Consider the following 20,668-nt stretch of genomic DNA (forward strand, 5'->3'; position numbering starts at 1 on the left):
TCCAAGCGGACAACGGTTGCTAAGACAGCATTCTTTCATCAAAGTTATTGTTCGAGGTAAATTAATGTTTCTATGTTTTCTAATTTATAATATTTAAATTTACAGACAGGTCTTTATTCATAATGTTTCACAGTATATAGTAGCCAGTGGTGCGAATTTATATATGTAACATAAAATGTAGAACATTATTACCCCAAATTAATGATGAGAGTAGCATTACAGTATTACGATAACGTCTATTTATTACTAATCTCAATGATTTAATTTCTGGATATTTCAATACAGACTATGCCTTATTTTTTTTTTTCCTTTTTAGCTTGTCCGTCGGGAAAATGGGGACCACCGACTTGTTTAGGAGTATGCGACAACTGCTACCACGGAGGTGTTTGCGAAGTGGAAACAGGAATTTGCATCTGCCCTCCTGGTTTTATGGGCAGTAATTGCCTTACAGGTTTAATATATCATCACATTGATTCTAATTAACAATAACAAAAAATTTCAGATATTTTACATTATACACACATACATACATAGGTCTACATACATACATACATACATACATACACAGTTAAAGAAGTGGTAAATCATTTTAAGAGTTTAGACATTACAAAGTCTCCCGGTCCTGATGGGATTCATTCTAGAGTACTGATGGAAGTAGTTGAGGTACTTGGAGAATTGATAACTTTGTTGTTTAATAGGTCATTAAGAGAAGGGATTGTTCCCGACTCGTGGAGACAGGCTAATGTTGTGCCTTTGTTTAAAAAAGGAAATAAAAATAATCCTTTAAATTATAGACCTGTGAGTCTTACTTCTGTAATTTGCAAGTCTATGGAAAAGTTGGTTAAAGTCAGACTTTATGAGTATTTGGAATATAATAATTTAATTAGGGAAGAGCAACATGGTTTTCGCTCTGGTAGATCTTGCACTACTCAATTACTGGAAGTAGTTGATCAATGGACTCAATGGCTTGATAGTGGTTTGTCGTTTGATTGTATTTATTTTGATTTTCAAAAGGCATTTGACAAAGTTCCTCATCGTAGGCTATTGTCAAAATTAAAGTCTTATGGAGTATCTGGCAACTTGTTGAATTGGATTGTGGCATTTTTGAAAGATAGGAAACAGAGAGTGGTCGTTAATGGTGTTAGTTCTGGATGGCAATTGGTGTCTAGCGGGGTTCCTCAAGGAAGTATCCTTGGACCTTTATTATTTTTAGTTTTCATTAATGATTTACCCAAAACTGTTTCTGATTCATTTATAAAGTTGTTTGCGGACGATACTAAGCTGTTTAGAGTTGTCAATTGTGAGACTGATCGTGAGATTCTACAGGGGGATGTAAATGCTTTATACCAGTGGTCGATAGACTGGCAATTGCCATTTAACTTAACAAAATGCAAGGTTATGCATTATGGAGTTAAAAATTTGGTTCTGGTACATCAAGATGTGAAATTGTATGTGTTAAGGAGGAATCAGATCTTGGTATTCTATTTGATGATAAGTTGGATTTTTCTAAACACTCTGTAAAGGTTGCAAGAGCAGCAAATAGAAGATTGGGTCTGATCAAAAGAGCATTTAAATTTCTTGATGGTAATGGTTTTTTGCGTCTCTATAAGTCAATGATTCGTCCTGTGATAGAGTATGGTAGTTGTGTTTGGAATTCTAAATATAAAAAAGATTCTGATTTATTAGAAAAGGTCCAACAACGCTCCACCAGATTGATTAGAAGTCTGAGTGACAAAGCTTATGTGGAGAGACTTAAGGCTCTTAATTTGCCAACTTTGTTATTTAGAAAAAAACGAGCAGATGTCATTCAGACCTTTAAGCCCCTGAGCGCTTATTTACAAGATCAGATTATTCTATAACCAGAGGCCATGTATATAAATTGTACAAACAGAAATTTAAACTTAATGTTAGGAAAAAGGCATTCGTTGTTCGAGTTACTGACGATTGGAACTCCCTTCCTAGTAATGTGGTAAATCAGAGTTCAGTAAATCTTTTTAAAGCGGGCTTAGAGAAAGTCTGGTCTGGCCACCACCTTAAATTTTGCCCGTATATGACCGAAGAGGATTCGATAATGATCGAGGGACAAATGAGCTTTGATCTCTAAGTCTCGAAGATTCAAGGTAAATTCAAGGTAAAAATACATGCATAATATACACACATGGGCCTACATACATACATACATACATACATACATATATAGGCCTATGTTATTTTTGTTATGACATTCGCCTTGACTGCAAGAAACTGCAGGTTCTAATGCAGGGTCAGCCCACATTAGTGTTATGTAGCTGAGCCCTGGAACTGTGATTAGGCCAAAAAAAAAAAAAAAAAATTATTATGTTGCGGCCAGACGCCCGACCGACCAAAATTTTACGAAATTCAAGGTCGGCATTTTATTTATTTTTTTCTACAACGAACAATATCTTTGTTTTTTCGTGAGCTAATAAGGCTGTAATAGCTTTGGACTATGCTAGTGGGCCATGGCCTAGCCTATTTTGCTGCATGGTACCCGATGCGAATTAAAACTTGCTGTTTTATTTGTGTATTTTCTACTGTTTTAAGGGTAAACGCATTTTTGCAAAAAAAGTTTTCCTCTACCGACCTACCCATTTTTTTGGATTTTCCCAAAACGTGGCCAACACAGACATTTATTATTTTTTGGCCTTATGAGATGGTTTATCAATTAAGAATCCTATTAAAGTCTGAACTATTATGTTATTATATTATCAATTAAGAGTTCCGTCATCTATTTCAAACTATTATTTATTAAGACGGTAGCCTGACATAGTTTATGGTCGTAGGAAAATATGGCCGGAAAAATGTCCCAGTAAAAATGGCCCACGGTAAAAATGGCCCCAAATTACTGAATTTTACCATTGGGGCCATTTTAACCTGTCTTTTAGGGCCATTTTTACTGGGGCCATTTTTTCAGTGGTTACTCTTTCTGGGGCCATTTTTTCCGTACACTAACGTTTAAAGTTAAAAGTAACCTTTTCTTCAATCATCTATTCCAAACTATTATTCATTAAGACGGTAGCCTGACATAGTTTATGGTCGTAGGAAAATATGGCCCCGGAAAAAATATCCCCGGAAAAATGGCCCAGTAAAAATTACTGAATTTTACCATTGGGGCCATTTTAACCTGTCTTTTAGGGCCATTTTTACTGGGGCCATTTTTTCAGTGGTCACTCTTTCTAGGGCCATTTTCTCCGTACACTAACGTTTAAAGTTAAAAGCAACCTTGTCTTCAATCAGTAGACAAGGACACAAGAGAGTGTGGCCACATACAGGATAGCTCTTAAAATAATATAGTCTACTGGAATTTGTTAATTTTATCAAATTAATGATATTCAAGTGAATGGTGTATATTTATTGGTAAACACATTATGATTTATCAATACACAGCAGTAGACTTATTACCAAAAGGTCGCAAAGGTCTCACAGAATGGCAAATAAGCATCAGTAAAATATGAGTAACGTATGGATTACATGTTTATTCAATTAGCTTGATTTATTTACTAAGCACTACTTCTAGAAAAGCACTTTAAATTTGTTGCATGTTTTGGTTATTTTTCACCTATTTTTTTTAAATACTGCGCAAGGCTAATGCTACGCCTGTTTAAATTAAAATCTCTGGTACTAATAGTATTCTTTGACTTGTCTTTCTTTTTAATCACAATTCTTACCACAGCGTGTGGTGGCAACAGATTCGGATGGAGTTGTGAAAAAAGATGCACATGGATTGAAGATCTCAAAGACCAGTGTAGATTTCAGATTTGCCTCCCCGATCCGTTTGGATGTCAGTGTGCTGCTGGCTTTACAGGCATAAGCTGCAATTCCGGTAAATTATTCAAATTTTACATTATAGCTTTATACAATATGTTTGTTAATCATATTGATTTTAATTTCATTTTATTTTTGTCACTAACCATGATATTATAACACTTCTTATCAGATAACAATTTGCCTCTCTTCACAACAGTGCTGCTGCTCTTGACTCACTCATGTGGAACAGAAATAATCTTAACACACCCTCGCTCATTTTAAGCTCTAGAGCAAACAATTCATGTCGTGGTTGTGAAATTTCTTGGGGTTCTGTTTTTGTAAAATTGTTATAATATGTTTTTACTCATTATATTATCTGGCTTTTCGTGTCCTGTACACATAATTAATTTTAATGATTTTGTTCTTAAATAGGCTCTATATAAAAATGATAAATATACATATACATATACTGTTTATGTCTAACAGAATGTCCAGCTGGAACTTATGGGGCTGGTTGCAAACAAGTTTGCCACTGTAAATCAGCATCATGTAATCGGTACACCGGCGCATGCTCAGAGTGCATGAACTCATGGAATGGGGAATCATGTCAGAGTAAGATAATCATGATTTCACTTAATATGCTGATTTCAATGGCGACCATATTGAAATAATTATAATTTTCAGTGACAGATCAAGCAAATTGAATTGAGGTGATTAGGGAGGGAATTTTATAGATGCAGGATGCAGAACACCTCAGCGGGAAATGACACTAAATTTAATATAGGCTTACTTTTTTTCCAATATTGTTCAAACTTTATAAAAACATTATTGGGGGGTGAAGCCGCCTTTGACTGTTGTAAGTAGGTTGCAATTCTCTCCAAAATATTAGAAACTGCGGTACATATTTATGACCCCATATGTTTTACATGTTTCCTGGTATGACCTTGTTGAGAGAAATAGGAAGTGTAGAAAGTGAGTCGCATTTCCGCTGAAACAATTTATATTTTCTATTGCATTGTAAACAATTATAATGTTTTTTTTTAGACTCATATCATAAATATAGGTGCTACAAATTGACTTTATATAAAATTCGTTTTGTGCATGGTTTTTCTTTAAATTTAGAAAGCAGTTTAGTCATTTTACCCATTGTAATCTAAATTATAGCAGACTCGATTTCGTCGGCACTTGAATATTTTTTTTATATATATAATTATCAGTTCCTGATGTTTGTCCTGATGGTTACTATGGAGATCAATGTATTAAAAAATGTCACTGTAAGGATGACAAAAGTTGTGACAAAGATACTGGACACTGCATAAATGGCCAGTGCGCAGTTGGATATGCCCTTTCAGATGCAAGCATTTGTGAACGTAAGTATTTATGGTTAATCTCCCACAAGCCAACACATTCTTCTATGTATTTTGTTCCCTGCTTCTTGTTATATTGACCTAATATATATATAAAACACATCTTCATTATGAATGAATTATTACTGTCATTATATTCATCATCATCATCGTCATCATCATAACCATCATCATCATCATCATCATCATCCTCATCTTCATAATTATTATAATCATCCTTTAATTTTTATCATCAACGTGGACCTACTCATCATCATCATGTTCATTATTATTATCATCATCATCATCTTCTTCGTCGTCGCCATTATCTTCATCATCATTATTACCATCATCACTTTCTTTTTCTTCTTCGTCATTGTCATATCTTCAAAATCTAAATCGTCATCATCATCATCATCATAATTACCATTATCCTCATCATTATTATCACATAGTTGATAGCACGATGAATGATTCGGATGCCACTAAAGCTAGTTCCACGAAAATTAAAAACATTAGAGTCAAATGTCATTGCCATAGGGTTCTTGAATGTTGGCAATCACTGATTTTAGAGAGTTAGTTCTGATTTTAATTTGCTCAGAACATCATATATTTCAACTTTATTTCAAAAATTGCATTGCAATTCATAATATTATTATTGACACCAGTTTTTTAATATCACCTAATGAAGTGCAATGGAATAAAATTGTACTTGGTTTGGGAGTTATGACGAACGTATCAATGAAATACCTTTAATTTTAACATTCTGTATATATAAATGTAAAGTGAGACTTGGTCTTACAAAAATATATCCCTGGTCATTATTCACATATGAGTTGGAATAATTGAATAGTTGTAAATTTTTAACTAATACTGATTGACCTTAATATACTGTACTTGGATAGAGCCTTACGATCTTAATAAATGTTAAGCTTACATTGCTAATCGTCACCAATGTCAGCGCACAACTGACATAAGAATTAAAGCTTTCAGTTAGTTATGATAGTTATGAAAAAAAAAAAGATAAAATAGGCCTAATAACAATTGAATTTAAAAATGGGTGATTCGTCTATCAATGCTTATTTTTTCATTAAACTTAAGATGATCATTGTATTAGGCTGAACGAAATGATATAAAGGACCGTTGGTTCAAAATGAGTAAATAAAGATTTATATAAAAAATAACGATAAAAAAATATAACAATAAAATAGAAAGTAATTGAGGTGAGTAAAATCCACACAAAAGGGAAAGAGATAGGAACCTCAGGTGAAGGTATGATGCGTCCTAGTAGATGGAGACTATTGGTATTATTATGTTTAATGTTTATTTTTAAAAATAAAAAAGCCGTAATTTTGTTTTTCAAATGAACACTTTGTATATCTATATATTTTGTTTGCTATTCGTAGACAGTTAAGTTGTATTAGTAATTATATACCATATTTTTCACATAATACTGTGTAGAAAAATTGTGGTTTTCGAAAAGCAGTAGAATGACTCGACTACTGCAATATTAGGAACTTAATATGCACTTTTCCCCCGAATCATGTGACCTATTTGCCGCTATTTTAAAATGATGTAACCTGACCAGAAAAAAATCCTTGCCAACAACCTGAATACAATGTTTGTAATCACGTTCATCGTGCATACAAAACCTGATGTAGCTAAAACAGAATTCTCAGTAGTTGTTATAGTTGTTATAACAACTCCCTGGTCTAAAGGAAAGCTCATTTACTTTGATTTGTATTGTATAATCAACGTTGATACATTTGACTCACCATCAAGAAATTGATTATAGTTTTATAAATAAAATAATTCTTACTTAAAACATTAAAACTATGTTAAATCTTGAATTTTGTAATTTAAAACTGTAATTGATTTTTATGTATTCCAACAGCATGCGTGGGGGATTCATACGGTGATGGTTGCAATGAGACCTGTAATTGCCCTTTGGATTATTGCCACAACGAGAAAGGTTGCTTGAGTGATTGTTTCGATTACTGGTTAGCGCCTTCGTGTACTATAGGTAGGCTGGACACTATAGTTATTTTAGAGGAGACCGAAAGATAAAATGACAATATTATGGCGGTAATAGTAAAAAAAAAAAAAAAAGGAAAAGGAGTAAGGGCAGAATGCTTTACATTCACCTAATTGATCTACTTAGTAATTGAGTGTACCAAGTCAAGAAGTATCAAATCCAAAGTAGCTCTGTGAACGTAAAACTAAATGAAGTAATGTTAATATAGGTCGCCAACATAATGTGTAACGGCACAGAAGCATATTCAGTTAATTTCCTCGATTTCGAAATATGCTTTTGAAAAGATGCCCTATAGGCATTGTTCTTACCAGTTTTGCTCAAGAACAGAGAGAAACATGTTATAGAGTGGACGAGCATCAGGCCCGTAACGTGATTTAATTTGTGGGAGGTTCGTTTCAGTGGAAAGTGGACCCTTTGTAAACCATTATACAATAACTAATATTGTTAGCTGGGAAAGCTTAAGAAATGCCGACTTGAAATACTTCTGGTCTGTATGATCTCCGATACACTGGAGAACATTGTAAGTATATCTACGAATATCAATTTTTCGTTTTTTAATGCGGACCTTCTCCATTTTTTTGATGGTTCGTCGTAACCCCCTTAATCCCCCCATGTTACGGGCCTGAAGCAGGTTTGACAATAACTGAGCACAGATGTTAGTATTATTGCTTAATAATGACTAAATCACGCAATTCGTATGTTATTTTGTGTCTAAAATACAGTGTATTTATTGGTAAAATGTATATTTATGTGCTAAAACGTATTTATTATACGGTACATAAACCGTGTATAAATTATTGCTTTGAGACTTCTTCTCTAGGGATATAGGCCTATACGAGTGTGTGCCTGAAATTTCCAACCCACCTCAACTCACTATAGTTGGTGCTGAGCAGCTGTGGCTCCATTCAAAAGGACAATTTTGGCATAAAAATGATATTGATTAGTGAAATATTGATCTGGCCAACCGGGCCGCTTTCTATGACCTTGCAATATAACAATTATAATAATAATAATAATAATAATAATAATAATAATAATTATTATTATTATTATTGTTATTATTATTATTATTATCATCATTATCAATGTCATTATCACTATTATTATTTTCAAAAACAACACAACAGATCGTATCTTCATCATAGGCAAAGCCTGTATTTAATCCAATAAGTTATGGCCTTAACGGCCCCAATAAGACATGTTTCGGCAGTCCACTACCATCGTCAGTTATCTATTGCTGCAGGCAATCATTGATATAGGGGAGTAAAAATTCAATGTATGCAAGCTAAAAAATTTGTGGAATGAACCGTAACAGTACTACAAAGCAAAATATAAATAAAGATAAGATAAGATCAGAGTGCAGTATTTTAAATGCCACTAAGGGGAGAATGGAATGAATTTAGAATGACAAAGATAAATTAACATGAAAAAGCTGTTTGTTCAGTGAGGGCTGCTCCCACTGAATATGCAAGGCTTCTTTGATTTTTAGAATTTGGGTTGTAGAGGCGGAGTCCAGTATTGTGAAACAGTCCTCATTGGCTGATTGTTTACAGTGACGTGAACTTTTCAGATGCTTTAATATATGCGAGTTTCCGTCCAGTGTTAGGTGCTCACGCATGCGTGTAGAGAAATGTCGACTTGTTTCGCCAACGTAACAAGCATTACAGCCTGCACATACAAATTTGTAAACGACACGCGAACGGAGACCAATTGGGATGGGATCTTTAGCTGAAAACAAATTTTTAATTTTAAATGAGGAAAATACAATTTTTAAATTTAAGTCATCACAGAATTCATTCGATAAGGCACGGATTTTCTTACTAAGGACTTTGGAAAATGTGCCGACATAAGGTAATTTGAAATAAAAAGTGATTGGTGTATTTTCTTTAGTGTTATCCAGTGTACTTTTGCATTTACATTGAACTGAATTAACATAACGATTATTAACATCACTATTATTATTATTATTATTATTATTATTATTATTATTATTATTATTATTATTATTATTATTATTATTATTATTATTATTATTATTATTATTATTATTCTATCAGGGATTGTGGCCGTAGGATATGACAAATGTAATTCCGGCGAACCTACAAACTTTACTTGTTCAGTAACCGGTAACATAACTGGAGTCGACGTCCGTTTACAATACCAAAACAGTCTCTCATCTTCACTGTCACCAGTTACACTATTACCAGTTACAGTGGAGACAACTGACGGTATTTTATTGGCCAGATTCATTGCCGATGCAGATATTACACAGAATTACATGTGTCGGATTCAAGATGGCGAGTACTGGACGACTCGTGCTTTACATTTTGACGTTTATGGTAATGTAACTGTTGATCCATTAAAAAATGAATGTCGAGATTATTAAAATCTTTTTCTTGGATAATAAAATCCAAATTAATTATTAATAATGTGTGCAGTTAAAATTTTGAGCCAGTGGTAGATGTCTATAGACATAAAGGTGTGCAGATTATATTATTTCATTTGCTGGGTCTGTTGTAAACTATATGTAATTATGCTTAACAATTTAACATAAATTATATTTTTTGTATAAACCACTGGATTCATAAAACAACATAAAGATCTGCCTGGCTATAATGGCAAACCGTCTGTCTTGAATTCAACTAACTCATCGGTGACGTTGAAATGGCGACCGTGGAGCATTGATAAAGGAGACACGGGTGATGGTCCAGTTATTGATTACGTCGTCTTCTATAAACGATCACGGGATCAAGAATGGAACTCTGTCCCCAGTACATCCGGAATGACGTCAGTAAAAGTGACGGGATTATTGGCAAATACTGAATACGAGTTTTCTGTGGCAGCCGTTAGACCATGCACCGGAGGTCGTGGAGAAATGGGCTTGGTCTTAAATTCTACCACTCTTTGTTCACGTAAGTCATTCTTAATTACCTGTATTTTGTAGGTAAAAAGTGTGTAGTATTTCTTCAATTCAAATGTTTACATTTTTAAAACACATTGACTAACATTGCTTAGGTCTTTCACAGCTCCTGGAACACCATTCACTACACTCACAAGTGGTGACATGCTGAGGCAACTTAATGTCAATTGGTCGGTACGTATTTATAGTGATGTTTAAAAATAATTCCTTTTTTTTGTAATTGTAATAACCGATATCGGTATACACCATGAATACCATCATCATCGCCACCAATCGTATCGTCTTCAATACCATCACTAATATCAACGTCATCAATAAAAGTTGTCATAATACAGTTATCATCATCAGTACCATCATCGTCATTCTCACTATCATCTTGTTAATCATAATGCACTTTGACTTTTCCCATCCCACGGTAAGTAACAATGTGTAATTTAAATCATAGGTTCCTCATGTTGATACCGATTGTCCGATCACTTCCTTCACAATTTATTATTCTGAGCTTGGTTTCGAAAATGATGAAACCCACATTGTTGTCAACGACACTGTCAGAGAGTACACTATCTTATGCCTGAATGCTTTCACGGCTTACAACGTGGAACTAACGTCAAGAAACAAAGATTTCGAAAGCCTCCGATCTTCAAATATGGCGTATACAACTGAAGAAAGTAAGCAATAATGTTATGATATTGACAAAAATTAAGGAACCTTGTAGGTATATTGACCCACTTATTAGGCGAAATATCTTCTGTAAAGTTATACAAAATTTAAGTTATGAATTACACTTCAGTAAGAAGTCTAGCATGATGTACAGAATAAGTGTAGATGTTAAGATGTAGGCCTACATTTCTGATGAGATTATTCTAAACCAAAATCGATTTCTCAAGATACAACTCATCCACTACATAGGTTCATTATGCTCAGTAGATCTAGTAGAATTATTGGTCACTTTTAAAAATGCAAATCGCCATAAAATTATTTCTTCCAAGTGCAATAAGACTGTTCTATAATAACCAGCAACGATATATAAATTTTCAGAGTTACTTTTTTCAACATGTGCAAGTCTATGGTTTTGCTATCTTCATTGTATTGTTGAACCAGAAAAACAAATATCAAATGCATTTGTGATGACAGATTAATAAATGAATCTTGAATATTATTTCATAGTTATCACCATTAAAAAAGTACCAGTACCGTTGCAAAGAAACTGGTCGGCAACACTCAATACATGAATTATAAATTTGATTGATTATTGTTCGTTAAAAATATTTTATGTATTATTTAAGATAGTTATCAGTGTTCACATTTTAAATACACTTGACTTAAATAGAAGCGGTGCCACCAATAGTTTCCGTGTGCAGTGACTCTCCGATAACACTTCAAATTGGAACAAACAGTATGGGAATCTTTGGTAATGTCACGCACTTCAACATCAGATATAGAGAGGAAAATGTCAAAGACGAAACATGGCAACTGGTGAAGCTAGCTTCAAAAAATGGTTCTGCTACTTGGACTGGGAACGACCTCACAGCGGGAAAAGTGTATGTGTTCGAGGTACAGTATTCATGTAAATTCTAGCCAAATACCAAGTAGCTTTCACAATATTCTTACTCAGTATTTAGACCTATCAGGTTATTTAATAGATCAATTGGTAGAGGAGCCAAACGGTTTTATTTTCGTTTTTTATGTTAAGGTCAGGGCCGTAAACCGCCTTGGTGAAGGCCGGTGGAGTAATACCTTTTCTGCCATCTCACGCAGAGGTGAGTAAAATGTTCATACACATAATTACAAGTTTAACAAAAGCATAAACTTAATTTATTATAAAGTGTATTATAACAAAGAAAAATATAAATTATAATTATTCTATCATATAATCTAATTGGCTGTTATACAACAGGTATGGCCTAGGGTCTTAACCTTTTAGCCTACTGTGAATTTTCCGACCCCCCACAACTTGGTAAACATAAATTCCAAATTTTTAATATTTTAAATGTTAAAAAGACAATGAAATCTTTGAATAGTGATCATAACTCCAATGCTCTACAATATTAGTGCGACAAACCACAGCAAGAAAAAAGATTATGTCAGCTTATAATTTATACTTTTGTCGTCAACGGGAGGTATATATCCGGGGCGTGTGTAAGACTTTGCCAGTATGACAGTGTACAACCATTAGCAAGTTTTTAGAATATGGCAGCTCTAAAAGCCCTGTATTTGCACTCTTATAATTTAAAATGTTTTTCTTATTGCATTTACGATGTGATTGAACCTAAATTTGCGCGCATACCTTACCTTTATGTAGTGTTTAGATATAGTAACCATATTGATTATTTTCATGTAAGGTACAATTCCGAACCTCATTGTCATCATATGTATCTCTCTTGCTCTTCTAATTTTATTGATTTGCAACGCTTTCTTCTTGATTTGTTGCTGGTAAGTTATATTTGTATATAAATTACATTACTTTTTTCTAATAATACTAATAATAATAGTAGTAGTATGAATTATAAATTAATAATGCTTTATTTATATTGCGCATATTGCAATAAAATGCCATGCTATGTCCATTCACCATTTGACTAGTTGTTGGCAAAGCCCACAAAAACCGACCAAAAATCCAAAAACAATCTAATGTGAGCATACGATATTCAATCATAATGAACAATATAAATAAAGACAAAAAAAAGTTTACATATTAGTTTGTGCTTATCAAGTTTGAATCTCTACCGAGTTCCAGTAGTATGTTTTGAATTTTTAACGTATATATTGTACAAACATTGCATTATTATTGTTTATAGCCTTGTCGTTTCAGTGATCAAATTTTATTTTTATGCTGTGTTCTTCGCTGTAAACCTTTTGTTGACTTGTGTATTTTTTAATAATTCAATCTCTAGAAGTAATGTTCTAATGGATATTGGATGATCTTTATTGTTTTAAAAAAATGTTTACAACATGAATTAATAATTGTCAATGTAATTCGTATTCAGATGTTTATGTCCTTTAATTTAATACTCCCAAAATTACAAATCAGCATGGTTGCCACTCCTCGTTTCAGGATAATGCGACCTGTTTCTAGTAAGGAATTGGAACAGAGCCGAGATCATTTTTCAATAAAAAAAAAGTTTACACTGGAACAGAAAAAAGTAGAAAAAGAAGCGGTAAAGAATGATGACACAGAGAGCTACTATAAAGAAATAGACACTGATGATTTTCAGTACGAGACCACCAACGAGGCCGTTAACACCACAAGGTTGATTGTATTTATTGTATATTATATATCACCGGTTTTACAATTACATTATAATAAACATCTTACAAGTTTAGGTTTATCTCTTACACTGTTTACTTTATCTTTAGTTTTCTTTTTGACAAATGAAAATATTAAGAATATAGAACGACCAAGAAAACATGCTGAAAAAATGCAAGACTTCCAATTTTCTGACCTCTCATTAGTACTAAGAACACTTAGTCCAGAAAATGATGCAAGATCCGACGCACACACTACATTGTTAAAGTCTCGACCAATCCGGCACTCGCTTCAGACAACCCTTAACCCCTAACTTAATCATGGGTTGCGCCAGGCCCTAACCCCACCCCCCATCGGGGAGAAAAAGCACAATTCGCCGGGGAGAAAAAATTATATGTATTTTCTACATATTATTAGACTCTAAAATCGATTAAATAAGCCTTTGAAACCCCTATTGTCAAAATTTTCGAGGCTTCGCCCCCTGGACCACTTTCGAAACCATTTAATCGTCGAAGCTCGACTACGCCCACTTTGCTTTCGTCGGGGAAATCGGACCCCTCGTTGGGACATCCCCCCCCCCGCCGGGTAAATCCTGGCGCCACCCCTGAACTTAATTCATGTGTTTAATAGTAAGTATACCGTAAGTAAAGTGCTATGATGTGCAATGCAATATGTGTATTATGTATTGAACAAGATTCTTATTATAATTTCAGGATACTGAAATCTGCTACTGATGACCGTCACTATTCTGAACCGATTTCAAATAATTATTCAGAGACAACGTTTTCTGCATATGAAGAGGAAATCGTAGAAAACGAAGTGTTCAAGGATGATGACACAGAAAGTATATATGAAGAGATGGATACTAAGGACTACGAGACTTCGATAAATACTTAAAAGAAAGTGGCGTAATGCAGGGCACTCATCGCATTGTATGACCGTCGTACGACGACTCAAACTCCGCTCTATGTGAGCGTAAGACGCCGCGACGCCGTCTGCTGATTATAGGTGGCAGTCTAAACTCATCGTCATTAACAACGATCCGTCGCACGTGCGTCGTGGCGTTGCGTATTCTCCATTGAATCGAGTCGGCCGACGGGCGCCGCCTGATTGCCCGGTATTACTGTGAGCCCTCACTGGCTAAAGCTGGAGTCCAGACCTTAAAGTGCAGTCCGGGATATACATTAACCGAAAGGTCCACTGATTAATCTCAAGATAAGAAAGTATAATACATACTCTAAGTATTGAAATACACGCCATCGTGTTGGGATTCAATATTTCGACATTAATTATGTCATCATCAGGAATGAAAAATTATCCATATTAGCACGCTTATATGCACTAGTACCAAAAGTGTTTAATCAATCAAAACATTACCTCTAGTTGGTGACATAGCAGTGATTTAAACAAAAGATCAAAGCATTCTTACTCCACTGATCAAAGCTAACTACAAAAACAAAGAAAGCTCCTTTGAAGTCTGAGCCCATTGTTAAGCAAAGGGTGTTGTCTACGTATAGCAAACGCTTCTTTAAACAATAGGATAGACCAGTTTCGGGAGCTGTCAATAATGTTGGTACTAGAAAATATTAAACCTAATTTATTACTTACATACAGACATTATCATTTTCAAGTATACCCTGTAAGCCTAAAACATATTGGAATGCCTCACAGTTTTTAACATGGTCGACCGGTCAAATATAACACTTATCAGATCGTAAAGAATATTCTTTAAGTCTAGTTATTCGTGTTACCAATATAATTTCTATAACAGCCTGGACATTTAAAATGACAGAACTTCTGTACTCCTTTAAGGGGTTTAATCTTTAGTAGATATAAAATGAGAAACATTTTTATACTGCCATAAATTTTACCTCTTTAAGTGTTTCTTTCCTTTATTTAAACATCTACGTAAAATAAATTCACCTGGATTTCCTAGATAAGGCAATCTAACCCAAATCTTAATCAAGCTATCATCAGTAGGCTTATGTATACATTTAGGTTCATTTAATTTCTTAAGTACATTATTATATTATGGGGCATGAGTGTTTTTCCATGTGCTTGATCCAGTGACCGGGGGTAATAATGTAAAGTGCAGAGGTTAGTCTACAATATGCGCTATATAAGTCCACAATTAATATTATAACTATTATTAACAACTTTTAAAGGGTACCCATTCCAAGACATAAACTTCCTAATGTTACTAAGCTCTGCTTGAAATTTATCTGGAGTACACAATCTATGGGCTCTAGAAACTAAACTACGAATCCAGGAGATCTTATGGTTCCATGGAGTAAAGCTATCATAATGGATATATTGACCTGTAAGTGAATTTTTACGATATATACGGTACCGTACTCATGCTTCCTACACTGTTGTTAAATTGTAAATATAGAAAATGTTCTATGTCACTGTTTTCAAATGATTCAAATGTAAAATTAATCTGTCTATGAAAAGCATCAAAGTAGCTTAGAATTTGAGGGAAATCATTGGGCTTCTAGTACTAGACTTGCCACAAGTCTCTTATACCCAGTCAGCAGCATGCTGACTGGGTTCTGTTTCCGAACAGTTTCTTCTTTACCCAGTCAGCAGCAGCTGACTGGGTTCTGTTTCTTAGCAGTTTCTTCCTTCTTTCTTTACCCAGTCAGCAGCAGCTGACTGGGTTCTGTTTCATAGCAGTTTCTTCCTTCTTTACACAGTCAGCAGCAGCTGACTGGGTTCTGTTTCTTAGCAGTTTTTTCTTTCTTTCTTTCTTTCTTTCTTTCTTTCTTTCTTTCTTTCTTTCTTTCTTACATTGGCATAAGGCAGAGTCTATAGGGTGTTCAGGGATAAGGGGTCAAAGGTCATTAAGGGGTAATTTTCATCTTTTTTCTGGCAACTTTTCAAAACTCTACTAGTGCCAAACGGTTGTGCCTATTTCAACCAAACCTTGTCAGTATAACCGGTGACACCTCTCATACATGGGGTGTACACTGCTTGGGGTCAAAGGTCACATACGGGTCATTAGGGTAAAAAAACTTTTAAAAAAATGAATAAAAGACTTCTTTTGTCACAAATAACATAGCACAGTCTTGTCCTGGGCACATATGTATTGGCATAAGGTAGGGTCTCTATGGTGTTCACAGATTTACGGTCAAAGGTCATTAAAGGGTTATTTTTTGTTCTCTCTAGTAACAATTCAAAATGCTACTAATGGCAAACCATTGGACGAAATTCAATCAAATTCCGTCATTAAGAACCGGCGACACCTCCTACACCCCAGTCTGGGATCAGGGTAACATAGGGGTCATCGGGGTCAAATTTTCAAAAAACTCCAATTGAGTTCGAATTTACCAGGAATGATCCTTAGCACCTTCTACACATGAAAAACGACTCTTCATCTATAGGTCAAAAGTCACAAGGGTCACTATAGTGAAAATTATCAAATCATAATGAAAACTTGAGGACATCTGCTCACTGAACGGTTCACTGTACACTTTAACACAGTAAATAAGTAAAAACCGGACCCACTTTTCTCACAAAATCGACTATATAATTTGAATGGTTTCATTTGGCCATATGGGGCGATCGGATTATGAAACTAGATGTTTTAAGCTTTATAATCATCTATATATTTTTACAATTAATGCAAAATTGAGTGATCATTTTTCTTTTGCATAGGAAAAAGGTTAAAATTAGTGTTTTTTGGTATACTTCCTGCTTCTTTTTACCATAACTCTGCAACGACAGGTTGCTAAACTCCGGGGTGAAAGGTCAATTGTAACTCATAAATTAAGCTTTCTTTTACCATTTAAGTCCCATGCTGGTTGCTTAAATAACCATTAATCATTTTTTCTTTACAATTTTGTATTCGGAACTGTTTTTACCCTGTCTATGAATGACGTCACGCGCTTAAGGCCAATAGCAGCTACGAATTTGGAGTTTTTTGCGGTTAGTGCGTTCGTGCATAAGATGTAAGTCAAATTTACCTGAATGAGCTTTTGTCGCAAACAGAGGAAAAGTTTTTATTATGATTTCTAGTGAGTAATGATTGGACCAATTGCATTAGACAGACTCCTACCAAACATGGGGTGTTCACACAGGTTGAGCTTAAAGGTCACAATGGTTACCTCTTAAAAATTGACTGGGTTCATGTTCTATTAAACATAGTATCTCTAGTTTTTTCTTATTATTTTTCTCATTCTGGACAGCGCCACCAACGAAAAAGTTAATTTAGAGACATAGAGATATAATAAGAATACTAGAGCGCTAACTGCAATGTATTCGATGTTCGAAATACGCAGAACTGTGTGTGTGTACCATCCAAGATGGCTGTCATAGATTCAGCCAATCAAATTTCGCCTTAGTACTATCATTTTCGATGGCGCCCTCAATTTACACAGAAAGTTCAGTACAGCTAGTTACCCGTATGTTTGAAACTCGGGCGTTGCGGTGTAGGGGTGTAATGTACACGACTTTAATTTTTGAATAAGATGCTCTACTTGGCCTCTTTTTGGCTACGATAGCTTAAGAATTTCTTATTATCAATACTAATTATCATTAATGAAATAATAGTCAGTCAGAGGGCTTATTTATGGTAATAATATGTATACTAAGCCTGAAGGTGGCGCTTTCCTACGGCGGCCATCTTGGACGGTACACATACACAACTCTGCATTGCTTCGCCATCTTGTCAGCACTCTAGTTATTTAATAGCTCTATGTTTTGGGACGGAATAAGATAAAAAAAAAAATGAAATCGAGTATGGGACGCCAATTAAATTAGGTATGGCGCGCACTACGTACAATAAAGAGTGAGTAACCCTTAATTAGGGCCCGGAACCCAGACTAAGCTAGTACTAGCGTGTCGTCAACAAAACGAGTATAAAACTTAATAGTACCTGATTCAATAAGTTTAGGAACAATAGACTCTTCTAGTTCAGTCATTAAAATATTAGCTAAAACTGGGCCAAGAGGCCAACCCATTTGAGACACCATCAGTTGGCTTAATAATAATAATAATGATAATAATAATAATAATAATAATAATAATAATAATAATAATAATAATAATAATAATAATAAATAATAATAATAATAATAATAATAATGATAATAATAATAATAATAATAATAATACTAATAATAATAATAATAATAATAATAATAATAATAATAATAATAATAATAATAATAATAATAATAATATTTATTTGGAAAAAACGCTTTTTTTAACAGCGGCACACATCACATCAAAAATAAAACCATAACAATCAAAATCAATAAAACCAACAAAATTAAAACAACATACACAAAAAAGGAATGATTAGAAAGAATAGGGAACACTCTCCCTGGTGTTCAGACTTGCAAGTAAAACGCAATTTGTAAATACAGGGTAGCCATTCTCCATAAATAAATAAAATGTCGCTATATACTTGTATGACTTATAATTAAATGCATCAATTATTAACAAATCCATTTTCTACTCATTTTATAAAATCAAAGAGTTTTTCTTTTACTTTGGCATATTTCTTTTCGGCTTCAGTAAAATTACATGTGTATTCATTTGTTATTAAGTTTTTAAGTTCTAATTTAAATAGGTTCCAGATAACTTTTTCTTCGCTGGTTTAAATAAGAATTGTGATTTCTAAATACAAAAGGTAAATAAAGAAACAAGTTCAAGTCTTTTTAGAGTTCATATACACACACACACACACACACACACACACACACACGGCGTAAGCCTGGCGTAGCGTACGCCCTTGTGTGTGAACTAGGCAGTGGCGTTACTTACGCCACATACAACGTCACCTCCGTGGCGTTATTAACGCTACCTGCAGACCCCAGATTAGTTAACGCCACGGAGCTAGCGCCAGTGATGCTTGAATGATTTGACCTCATTTCTAGAGATTGACCAATCACGATTGCAATAGCTTAGTTACTTTGATCATGGACCTATTATTAATAGGTCCATGCTTTGATCTCTTTCCTGTGCTCTCTATAAATGAAATGGTAAAGGGTTTTTTTTAAATTGCATTTAACTTAGTTTGCAATGTATATGATTTGTTGATAGTGTTTTGTAAGATATTTTAAACTATTAGACTGTCTATTAAAACCTGCAATAAAAATTGTTCCAAAATGCTAGCTGAAAAATTAGAAGTAAAATTATCAGATTTAAAAGTTTTATGCACCGTAAATATGTTACTAAAGTTAAGAACCAGTACATTATACAAAACTGAAAACTATTCCCCCATAGGCATATTACTACTAGTTTAACGCCAGCGTTAATATAGCGAAGGGAGTTCAGCGAATTGTGAGTTTGCTATTGATTATTGTTTAAAGTTATATAAGTTGTATTGTCATTGTATTTGCATCGTAGGAGTGTAGCGGGCCTAGCCTATGTTTTACACTGCAGCCATTTTCCGCTACCTATATAGATAAGAGTAGCCGGTGAGGAAGTACCGTAGTCGTAATCATGTTTAACTTAATTTCATTCATAACGTCAGAATCATATGAGGCCCTAAGCCCAAAGGAAAGCTTAATTAACACTATTGTTTAATCATAATACTGTAATGATATATATTTTTAATGCTATAGAGTTTAGCATAGTCGTTAGTTAATTGGCGTTTATTACCGAGTACAATAACATTACTCGACGAGTTACTCTATGGTATTATAACTTATAATATGGTATTATAAGTTTATGCCCGAACTCGAGCGGTCCTATTATGGGCGATCTATGCCAATGTTTATATAGATACAGTAGTACTGGATTTATATAGGAGTAATACATGCTGAGTTGTATTTTCTCTTTGTTTATTCCCAGGTACCGTTTGTTCTTTGAGTGCTTAATAAAAAAAATGCAGAGTTTGAATAGCAGTCTACTTTGTTTCTTTTGCGGGTGCTTAAAAACAAGTGGTTATCTAGCTGGATAGCGGTACAGCTGAGTTACCAGCATAATGTTTGACAGATGTTTTTATGGCTCCTCGAGCCACAAAATCAGGAATGCAAATATTTATCTTTTTGTTTTTATTTATATATTCATTAATTTGTTACTTTTATTTGAGGTGGCATTTCTACAATACAAAGTATTCACACTGAGGTTTTAAGTTATATCAGACAATTGTGACCAAAAGACTACAAAAGGTCTGTAAACTCGTACCTATCAAAATAGTTTTCAATGTAAATGTATAGAGCACATAATTAAAGCCCCATTCCCGGCAAAATTTCACTAAAAATGACTTTTTTTTTTAAAAATATGCATTTGCATTACTCCAATTATTATAAATCATGGAAAAATATTGGCATGAATTTTAGTTTTACGCAAAAGAATAAAAAAAATGAGAAATACAGACTATTTCTCATAAAATATTACCATTT

The 20,668-nt window shown here is 34.0% G+C and overlaps 1 protein-coding gene across 1 annotated transcript; it reads left to right on the forward strand.

Annotated features, from left to right (window-relative positions):
* Positions 1-25: 25 nt before the first annotated feature.
* On the forward strand, positions 26-14,210 carry LOC117115342 (tenascin-like). Its single transcript, XM_033259092.1, has 15 exons — positions 26-56; positions 317-451; positions 3,692-3,841; positions 4,252-4,377; positions 4,983-5,135; positions 7,006-7,134; positions 9,204-9,485; positions 9,747-10,058; positions 10,173-10,240; positions 10,512-10,734; positions 11,397-11,620; positions 11,760-11,826; positions 12,409-12,499; positions 13,122-13,316; positions 14,027-14,210. The coding sequence occupies exons 2-15, from the start codon at positions 430-432 to the stop codon at positions 14,208-14,210; spliced, it is 2,226 nt and encodes a 741-aa protein (XP_033114983.1). The 5' UTR covers positions 26-56; positions 317-429.
* The last annotated feature ends 6,458 nt before the right edge of the window (positions 14,211-20,668 follow it).

Source organism: Anneissia japonica, unplaced genomic scaffold (assembly GCF_011630105.1).
Source record: "Anneissia japonica isolate Jap-2015-1 unplaced genomic scaffold, ASM1163010v1 scaffold4424_len71625_cov220, whole genome shotgun sequence".
NCBI classification, from domain to species: domain Eukaryota; kingdom Metazoa; phylum Echinodermata; class Crinoidea; order Comatulida; family Comatulidae; genus Anneissia; species Anneissia japonica.